At 38.1% G+C, this 11184-nt stretch overlaps 1 protein-coding gene across 1 annotated transcript in view; it reads left to right on the forward strand.

Moving 5' to 3' along the window:
* Positions 1–10400, forward strand: part of CTDP1 (CTD phosphatase subunit 1) — a 94754-nt gene extending 84354 nt beyond the window's left edge. The window contains exon 13 of the mRNA XM_027886527.1: positions 9367–10400. Coding sequence (XP_027742328.1) covers positions 9367–9508 — 142 coding nt within the window. The 3' untranslated portion in view covers positions 9509–10400. The remainder of the gene's footprint in view (positions 1–9366) is intronic.
* Positions 10401–11184: the final 784 nt, after the last annotated feature.

Consider the following 11184-nt stretch of genomic DNA (forward strand, 5'->3'; position numbering starts at 1 on the left):
ATCCCAGTAAATATTTACTGGAAAACTAAATTGAATACGTGATAGTATATGTTTTGCCAGTTACTGTGAAGTAAAGCATCAGACAAACCAGATCATGTTAAATGCTCATGCGAAATATGTTCCTACTAGGCAGAGAACCTGGAGAGCTTGCAGATGCAATCAGCAGAAATATAAGACGTACCTCAGCTGATGTTACTGTTTGTTTCAGACTACTGTGTCTGGAATGGTAATACAAGAAGGCTTTTATTATTCCAGGTGTTAGCAAGGGTGGGTGAACTGCACCTGAGCTGTGGGGACAGAAGTGCCTGCACAATCTTGATACCTGGCCAGGCTTCTTCTCTCTGCCACACCTGCACACATGCACAGCTGCCCCCACTCCAAAGGATTGCCCAGCTGTGCAGGCTGGAAAGGAGCAGGGGTATGTCTGAATGATGTCAGCTGTGAAATGTGTTCCATCACTTGAGACTGGGCCTCTAAAATACTTTTATTCCTGAAAACAGAGGAGAGTCTGGTCTTTCTTCCATCTGGGCCCCTACCTGGCCTGTCAGAACTTGCTCCCGTACCTGCATCAGTGTGGCCATCTCATTCTCAGATAGCAACTAGAAAGAGAAGAGCTTATTGCAGTCTTAGTTTTTGTTAAATGTTCGAAGTGCTGTGGCTCTTTAGTCATTTGGGGCCCTGAGAAACACCTTTTCACACAGTCCTCTTGTGTGCATCCATGTATCCAGGTAAATTGATAATTTTACTCTCTGTGAGCCTATGGCTGGTATCACTCCATCAGTAAGACCAGGCTATCATGGATTAGCTCCAGGCACCATCTAAGTACTACACAGCCTCTCACTTGCTCCCCACCACCATGTGGGGAGGAGAACCAGAAAAAAAAAATAAACTTGTGGGTTGAAATAAGGACAGTTTAATAATAGAAACAGTGTAGCAATTGAAATATAAATTACTACAATAACAACAGCGTCATAGTAATTGTAATGAAAAGGACAGAGAGAAATAAAACCTAAGGGAAACAAGAGATGCACAACACAGCTTCTCACCACCTGCTGCCTTGTCCCCCAGCAGCGATTGGCCCCTCCCGGCCAACTCCCCCCGTTTTTTCATATGGACACGATGTTGGGCAGTATGGGATATCCCTTTGGCCAGGTCAGGTCAGCTGGCCACTGGCAGAGCACAGGAAACTGAAAAGCCCTTGGCTAAGGGTAAGCACTGCTTACCTAAGCAATCAGTGTATTATTGACATTGTTCTCATACTAAATCCAACTCCACAGTACAGCTTCTGGGAAGGAAATTAACTCTGTCCCAGCTGTAACTGGGACACAGGCTCGGTAGCTGCCTGTTACTCTGGACTGATAATAGGTAATGAGCATCTTCTCCTTGAGATGTCTTATTCATTAGTGGTGTGGGAAAGGCTGCAGCTGAACTGTGAATCTGGTTTTTGGACAGCAGCATCATAAAAATTTGCAGCTTCGCATCAGAAAGTACAGATCAGGTATAAACTGCCTTTTGCTAGTTGATGTTTATTCCAGAAATACCGACAGAAGAAATTATAGAGCAGAATGTAGAGGGGATCACGACTGTGAGGCAGAAGAGCTGTGATCTGCTGCACCAGGTAGTTTGTCGTATCTTAGCTAGTGTGAAAACAACAGGTACGGTGAATTCTGAGTGGTGTGATTTGAGTTGGCAGAGAGGCTGGTGGGCATATGCCTGTTTGATCCAGACGGAATTTGTGGCTCTCAGTGACCCAGTATTGCAGAGATCCGAATTTAATGAACGCAGACCCACTTTTTAGGGAGTTTATTGGTAGTGCACGTTTAAAGAAAGATGGAGAGTATTCTGGTTTGAATGTATTTTATGTATTCCTATGCTGTATAGATCATTTATGGAAACCGTATAAAACTGATGTGAAAGTCACATAATTCTGTCAGATATTCTCAAACTTTCCTCTGTTTCTCATGGAAACCTAGCAGTTTCTAGCTCAATTTCTAACAAATTTTTCAACATTTCTTTTACCAAGAGGTGAATTCCTGTCTTGAAGTCATGTCGTTTTGTAATTTACTAGCTTTTCTAAAACATCTTTTAGCACACTTGAATGTCTGAAGCCAAATGCCGGCTTAAAATACAACTTTTCAGTGTTAATAAATTATTTACTGCGTTCTTTGCAGCTTTGTATTTCAGTGCTGTTGTGTCTCCAAAACAGAGTCTTCACAAATGTGTTTTACTGCATGGAAAAAAAGATTTATTGTATACAATTTTGACCAATAAATAAAGAAAAATACAATCTGTCAGGGCTGGGAATTTGGGGAAGGAGGAGGTAGGGGATGAGAAGGGCCAAGATAGCTTGTCTTGCCATTGGAAGTGCTGACGTTTTCTGATAAAGGAACAGAAGCAGTAGTATCTCTTTGCAGTTTAATCTCAATGATTTATTGAAAGAATGGCAAAGTAATAAAAAGAGTTAGTAAAAATCAGAGTTAAAGGCTTTGACAAAATCATCTTATCTTTCAGTATAGCTTAGTGTAGCCCATGACATATGTATTAACACATATATTAAGATAATCTATGAATATCTATTTTTAAAAGCTGCCACATACCAAATCCTACTTCCAACCTCCTTGGTTAGCACAGTCAGTGTGTTACCTGCTAAATTACGCCCTAAATTCTTAAGAAGCCCACTGATACATCTGGAAGAGTCTTCTCAGTGTTTGAGTGGTGCTGGCAAATCCAGCCAGAATTCCAAGCAGTACTTTGCAGTGCTTGGGTCTTCCAGCTGGAGTTGTTCTCCACTATATTGGCATAGGGATATCTCCACATACAGTGTGCTCCTGTGAGAAAAATGAAAGCAATTTGACTTTTCTCAGATAAGTCAGGTGCTGTTTCTTTTCCAACTCCTTGTTTTGATGTATGGTTTTGAATTTTCTAAATTGCCCATACATCTTACATTTTTGCCCACTTTTCATCTTAATTTTTTATTGCATGCTACCATTTTTTAAAACAATTACTCATATTTAGATCTCTTGTGAGAACATTATTCTTCATCACTATCTGAGACTATCTCCTTCAGTGCTTCCTATAAGAGAAATTAGTTTGAAGAATTTTCGAAGACTTTTTTCAAACCAAATCCAAGTAGAGTTGCTTTACAGTGCCCACTCAGGCACTGGGAAGGAAGGATCTCCTCTCTTGGTATCTCCTAGTACAGCCTCCCAGAGATACCCAGAATCTCTACAGAGCTATAAATCTTACCTTTGTTGTCGTAATGGGTGATACTTGTAAACTAGAAGAAGCTGGAAAGAGAATTTGGTGCAAACAGCAACAGCTTGGTTTAGCTTTAAGACAGGATTAAGAAGTGATATGCCAGAGTGCACCTGTGTGTTTTCCAGTATGGAAGTGTCAGGTAATAGTCTGGCATTCCACACAGTGAAAAGGATATTTAATTTTCTGTTGTCTTCTACACATCAGCAGCAAGAGTATTTGTCGTGTGATATAAAACTGCCACTGTCACAGTTGCCTTTTGAAGAGATGGTTAATGTTTTGTGTCATAAGTATCTTCTTATAACAACTATGTGGATTATTTTTAAACAACTTGAAGTTAATAAAATAGCAAGTAGTATTTTAGAGGCACAATTTATTTAGCTGTGATTTAATTACAGAAGCAAAATAGTAGGTTCAACTTTTCAGTTTTCCATTACCCAATTTAATTAATATCTGTATCTGAATTAGTTCAGTACAGGGAAAATCAGTGTACAGCCTTTCATTTTAAAGTTTTGTTGCTACACTGTTTGTTTTTGAAATATCCCAAGCAAATGTTTAGTTGCTAAGAAATCACCATTTTCTTAAGGAAAACATTAAGAAAACATTTTAAGAAACTACCATTGGAGTGATTCTCTTGTTTATTAAACTTTCCCCTTGATATAAATATCAGGCAAACACAGGCTTGTCAAATGGACGATTTTAACAAAATTTGCAAAATATCATGTTGACACATTATAGTAATTTGTGTGTTTATTTTAAATTTTCTGTGACTTCCTGACTCTTAAAAACTCTCTTTCCGTTTAGATATACATTGAGTGTTTACTTCAGAGAACTAACTATAAAGCTGTTGTTAAGATGGTTTTCAGTTTCCAAAACAGTTTCTCACCATTAGAATTGTGCACAGGTGTGCTAAATTTTCAAGCAGGAAGGCACTGAAGCTGTGCAGAATTTAATTAGATCTCACTTTACTGTTGTGTTAGTTAAAATACGCTTTGGAGCTGTCAGCTGGAATTGGTGGGTGCCTGTGAAGACGTTTTTGTAAGCAGCGTTTTAAGCGTGCTGTTCCTCCAACTGCAGGGGCTCTTTCTGCACCCCAGGGCCGTGCAAGAAACATACTCAGTGCATTTTTCTGCATATTAGATTTCTGGATCGTCCTGTAATCTTGCAGACAGCGCTGGATGAGTTCTTGAGGAAATATATGAGGTGTCTGGCATTTGTTCCTGCGACGCTAAATATTGTCCTGTTTGTCATAGCATGAGCGAAAAGTGAAAACACACTCTCCAGCTTGCCAGTGTGGGGCTAGTGCTGTTTGTTGCTCCTTACAACAACCATGCTTGGCAGCATGCTGTGCTGTGCCAGGGAAGAGAACCGGGACAAAAATTCCGTGTTCCTGCGCAGATGTGTGAGAGAAACTGCCAGAGGGCAGACACCTGAGTTACAGGCATGCTATGGGCAATTGCTCACTCTCATGTCAAATGTATGGAAAAGAACGGAGAATGGTTTGGCTTAGAAGGGATCTTCAAGGTATTGCCATGTGTCTCATATTAAGAAAATATAACTGCAAAACTTAGAACATCTCCCTGAACATTTAACCATCTTGTCTGTCCCATGTAATGCATTAAAGGTCACAACTCTGATTTTCAGTCTTTGTGTTCTCGGATCTCAAGGACTTTAACCTTGTTAGACAAGTTGGGCTGGCATCTTCAAAATAGGTTGAAGAACAGTTTTCTTGGGTAACCAGCCCTAATTCTTCCTAGCTGAAGGATATTGCCACAGAAATAGTTTATCTAAATAAGTCCTTCCCATAGTCAAATTACCGTGAAAGGGAGTCAACTTCCAATTGCATTACTGGATGCCACGTCACCTTCTTCTCATTATGGAAGGAGTTTACAGAAAGCTGTGGTCTAGGTGTGCGTGGAAACAGGACATTCCCGAACTTCAGAGGTGTGCCTGTTGGCAGTGTAGGTTGTCTTGCAGGGCTGTGATGCTGTTGGAAGGCACCACGCTGCTTCCAAATGCCCTTTTCAAACCCTTGCCTTTCAGACTGCTTATGGGCTGCTGTGCGTGTTCCAATTAGACACCAACCTGGCTGTATTTGGTAGCAAATTTAAGTCCTGATTCATAATGTCGGTGCTGTAAGCTGATTGCTTGTAAAAGACTAAACCCATTTAGTCTGTAGACTCTGCTTTGTTGCTGCACCACTTTTAGGAGCTATCGAAAAAAAATCAGGTCAATTTGCAGTAATTTAGTTCACGTCCTACAGAGAAGGATGGGGATTGTGGGTATTTGGAGTTTAAAGGATATGTGAACAATTTTTCAAATATTTGCTGTGGTTTTCTTTTGCAAGTTTAAAATGAGCCTTGGAAAAGGTTTGCATTTGCTTTGTTATAAACAAGGGTTATGTTGCCCTTTGAGTTCCTCTGCTAGTTAGATGCTTTATTTTATTGTAGCACTGTGTTTCTTAAAGGGATGCCATTGGGGTGAAGAACAAACCAGAGACAATCTGCTTTTCAGTTAATAGAAGAAAAGTGTTTTTTCAAGTACCATTTATTTCCAGCAAACTATAAATTAAGCTCTTAAGACTGCAGGAGCAACAGATGCTGGACATTTTTTTCACTGCTTTGTTCCCTGTAGCTCTTTCAGTGAACTAAATTTATATTGAAATTATAAGAATGAAGTTTTCATTTCTCCTGCAGTTGTATATTGCAGTTGTATTTTAGTGATCATTTTAAGAGATCAAATAATTAATAAATTTTTATTTTCAATAACTTTTCATGTGCTATTTTTTATATGCATAAACCATGTTCTATTGCAACTTTGTAATTCTGTCTCTTCATTTGGAATAGCACTAGGTATATTTCTCATTAGCATTCTGTAGATTAAATTTTCCTAAACCCACTTTTATACATATATTTTTCATTTTTAATGTCATTGTGAGTTACACTTATGGTTGATTTAAATCTCTTGATAATTTGTTTAAATATCTTGGGAGGGGGTTAAATGTAAATCTCTTTTTAAAAGATTTCTCCAGCACATGAGTTGGTGGGCCTCCTAGTAGTGAGCATTATAAAAGAAAAACACTTAATGTAAAGGAAAAGGAAATGTGAATTGTAGAAGTTTTTTCACAGAGTTGTCAGATAATTAAAGTTCTACATTCAGTCTTTTGGCAGTTGTTCATATGCAAAGTTTAAAGATTATAAAAGTTTAATATGAAGTTATTGTGGATATGTTTGGTTTTTAATAGCAGTCAAGCAAAATTCCTTTTAAAAATGCAAATCAGGTTAATGGAAGCCTGCAGCATACTACTGAAACATTTTTTTTCTAAATAGTAAGAAGGAATCCTGTATGTGCTAAACTTTTCCACTCGCAAGTGTGAGTGAGGAATTTTTTATATCTAGATTGAATAGAGCTGTCATTCTAGCCTTGCTGAAATAACAAGAACCAACAGTATAGATGACGTTCAGTCGTTTGCATTTCCAAAGATACTGTTTAATACACCTGAACGAGGGATGAAAACACGTAAGAACCATCTCTTCAAGTTTTCTGGAAAGTCTTTTCATAGACTGGAACTCCATTTTTTAATTAACTAGTTACACTGAGTATTTCAGATCCCTGTATTTTGTTGATTGTCCTCACTGAAATCTAGTTGTTATGAAGTGCGTTTAAATAAAAAAGTGGCTTTGTTGCATAAATTAGTAATTTGCTAGTCTTTGCCATAATTATCTAGTAAATTAACTATTCTGCACTTTCAAGACATAATCAGCTGGCAGTGAGATATTACTTCTTCATGGACCCTTTTTTTTTCCTATAGGCTCTGTGCTATTGTTTTATGTCCTGGTAAACTTACAGTATCTGGACTGGCTCTAAAAACCTGCTTGTCCTGACACGTTCTTTAATGCAGCATCTGCAGTGGACATGTTTCATATGGGGAAATGATAGCTATCAGACTGTAATTTTATTTTTCAGTGGGTAAATACCATCAGTTTCCATAGATCTTACAAAGTCTTTCCACGGTCTTAAAAACAAACGAATATGAATGTTTTCAGCTGTGAGCATTGTGCTATGGATTCCCTCCATGACTTTATTTATCTTCATTTCTCAGTCAGCACTGAGAAATTTATACATGTACTTCTTATCCACTAGTTGTTAAAGATGCACAACTCGTTTCGTCTTTTGCTGAGTAAGACTCTTTTAGGTTTCTTTAATTCCCAATTAGCTTTTCTCTGGCTAATGGTATCATTAATGCCTAAAATAGTGCTTTAGCTCTGAAGGCTGAAATCATCATGAAACTAGCAAGTGAAACTCAAGCACCATACATTTGTATAGCTTTTAATGAAAATGCACTAAGATTTCTTCCAACTGGGCATTTTCAGTATGGGAGCTTCCTTGTCCAAACCGCGTGCTAATAGAGGCTGCATGGAAATAATCGGTGTTATGCCTGAGAAAGTGCTTTTTATTGTGAATTAGGCTGCATTTAGTGCTCTGAAACTCCCTCAGCACACCACATTTGAGTTTCAGTAGCAAAGTATTCAGGAAAGGCTTTCACTTCATCCCATTTTGCCTTGTTAGGGATTTATAACCCAGACTGAATTGCGAGGCTTCAGCCTTGTCTCCCGGGAGCATCACTCCTACCCCCCTACACTGAGCAGCAAAATCCACCTAACATCACTGTGAGGAAACACTCAGCATCAGTTTATCTTTTTGTCCCCCAGGTGCAGCAGAAAGGAAAGCTCCCTTCCCATTTTGATTTGGACTCCCCTCCTTGTCCATCTTGTCCATCTCTTGTCCTTGATCTCTTGTCCATCTCCCTGAAAAACTGAGAAAGGAGAGGTCAGGTGTTGCTCAATCAGCCTACAAATCAAGTAGTCTGGCCTAGTGAGCATTCCTGTTGCTTGGGAAACAGCAATAAGAATGCCTGTATAAATAAAAATGTCTTTGTATTTCAACACTGCTTAGCACAGGCTCACAAGTTTGACTGGTAATCTTTGTGTTTATTTCTTTTGGATATGCACAGGTCATGTCAGTATTTATCAAAGGTCTTTCTTGCTGTATGCTGTTTCTCTGTGCTCTCAGAAATAAAGGGATTATTGTTAAATTATTGCTTTTTGCTAAAAGATCGAAGATAATTTTATTGGTTTTTCATTACTGCAAGTGGATTCACTATCTGCCTAATGAGACCCCCACCCAGCAACCAAAAGGGCAGTTATTTAAGAGATATCCCCTTTGCATGTATTTTTCTGCTTGAAATTTGATCAAATGATCAGGAAGGATTTTGAAGGTGTTTCTACAGTTCATTATGAATTCTGTGCAATGCAAAAGTCTCAACTTTATCTTTGTCTCAGAAATTCACGTCTGATAAAAAATTCCATTTGGCAAGGAAAAGAGACTTTAGGATTCCACAAATCCGAGTTCTTTTTCTTATGACTGTGTCCCAGTTGGAGGATTAGGTTTTCCTTTGAGATCTTTCAGAGCCAGGAACATGATTCTTTCAGCAGGGTATGGTGCACATCAGCTTCTTGTTTAAACTTGATTCATTCTCCGGAGATGTGAAGAAATGTGTTGTTCAGTCTGGCAGTACTAATCCAAAGAGACACAAAAGGGAACCATGAGACCCCAAAGTTTGGAAGCATGAAAGTGTAGATGCTGGTGCAGTGAGATTTGGTTAATCAATTAAGGTTTTATTTTTATAAAAAAGCAGGAACTTGAATATTTCAAAACCATATAACAATATATAATGTATTTTGACAATATCACATACACACAGTGCCTTTTTTCTTTGTTTTGGAATACGAGAGGAAAGTAAATCTACTCATTATTTTCAAACAGTCTTATACTTCATTTTCATTCCTTGTTCAGAAGGATGGAAGAAAAGAAATTAACAGTACTTTGTTCTTTACACCTACAGCTGACAATAATAACAACAATTAAAAAATTATTTGTGTGAACTGACTGCTCTTTGTTAATTTAAAAGCAAGTGCTGTACTTTCTGTCTAGGCCTGAGAAAAAGTTGAGTCCCTTAGCCCCCTTGTTTCTCTCATGTTGAGTGTGAGTCTCTCGGTAAACATTGAGGTACTTTTGGTTCATGGACATTATCTCTGTCTGCCCTTCCAGGGGTCACAAGCGCAAACTGGATGAAGATGATGCTGCCAGTGACTCCAGTAAAGAATCCAGCAATGAAGATGAGGAAGGAAGCAGCTCTGAAGCGGATGAAATGGCAGCAGCACTTGAAGCTGAATTGAACGACTTCATGTGAGGTTCATGCAGAAAGTGGAGTTTGTAATTATATTTTACTTCTCATAAACAGATCAGGCTTCAGAAGAGTCCCTTATGTCAGTACTCAATGTTTTTCCGAAGTGTGTGTGTATATTTTGCAAAGCAACACAAGAGGTGACACATTATTTTACAAATTTGGAAATAGATGCTTTTAAGTTGTTTTACTAAAGGAAAATATACTTTTTTAAGCAAAAAAAAAGTATTAAATGGGACATGGTGTGCTATGCCAAAGACATGTTAGGAGGTCTGTAGAACCTTCTTGTACAGGGCAAGTGATACAAAGACTGATTAAACACACATCAAATTTCTGAAAGTAATTCAAGCTGTTGTGTATGGGTTACAGTCTTCAAAAGAAGGAGGAGATAAAGGAGATGAAATTGTCTGGGTAGTACAGCAGGAACCTGATGAGCTGGTCATCCTTTTCCACAAATAAAGCTATCAAATATAAAAGGATTTTTGAAATAAAAAAAGAACTATTTATATTTGTATAGAAACAGAGAACATGATATGCAAGCTTTGTAAACTCTGCACTTGATCCACCTGTCATTTGCTTCCAAGAGGATACATAATGATCAACATTCATGGTTTTAGATTACTTTGTTGAATAGTTGCGTTCTCTAGGGACATCGTTTAGAGTTTTGACTTTTCTTCTCTGTAACCAGAAATATAGCACAGCATACTATGTGGTCCTGTTCTGCCATAAGATGCATATTCACCCATTTGTGTTGTCTTGGAAAGAATGAGTGCTGCTTCATTCTAGATAGAATTTAATTTCTTTGACAAGAGATCTGATGTAAAGTTTTTGTATATTCTATTTCATATTTGACCCACAAAACAGATTTTCTTTCATTTAATAAAGGTTCATTTTGTACGCTTTGTTTCCCTTCCGTGTTCATTTGCTTCCATCAAACATAAGGCACTTTCCTGTAATCTTTCCTTTATTCTGCATGAAAATAAGGAAAAACATCGAAAGCTAGTGCAAATTTGTAGATTCGGGCAGATAGCTGCGGCACAGAAGAGAAACACTGGCTCAGAAGATTTTCTTTTCTTGTGAACTTCTACATCCTGACATTTTCTCAGGTGTCTTTGACTGGCCTCTGAAACTACCATAAGCCCTGTTGCTCTGGTTTTGAATTTCTGAGGTGAGAATCATGGTTTATTTTCAGTTGTTAGCAACGGAGAGTCAGATCCTTTTAAAAATATGTTTGCAAAAGAAGACTTACTAGTTCGTATGTCATGCTTAAAAGGAAGTGCTTTCTGGTCAGAAATACTTCATTTTGCCACTTAGCACTAAAACTACATTTCAGTAGAATCTCAGTTGCTTTGCAAATAACAACCTGGTTTTCAAAGCTTCGTAACGACAATAAAAGAGAGACTGAGAGAATACCAGAATCTTTTCAGATTAATACTGCTTTTCCACCTCAGAATGCAAGGTCAGCATCCACAGACTAAAATAGTGGGTTTTGTGGGAAAATGTTGAGCTTCTTGGACATTTGCACAGGTACCTTGTAGCTAAAGGCTACAGTGCCCTGCCTGCTGTAGCTCTCCATGAAAATCAGCAGGATGTCTCTAAGTGAGTTTTATTGTATAACAAAAGAAAAAGACTAATGCTTGTAAAATGGGAAGTTAAGAGTACTTTTTTTTTTATCAGCAACC

Source organism: Empidonax traillii, unplaced genomic scaffold, assembly GCF_003031625.1.
Source record: "Empidonax traillii isolate 1590-97213 ecotype Southwest subspecies unplaced genomic scaffold, ASM303162v1 scaffold189:size1549363, whole genome shotgun sequence".
NCBI lineage: Eukaryota > Metazoa > Chordata > Aves > Passeriformes > Tyrannidae > Empidonax > Empidonax traillii.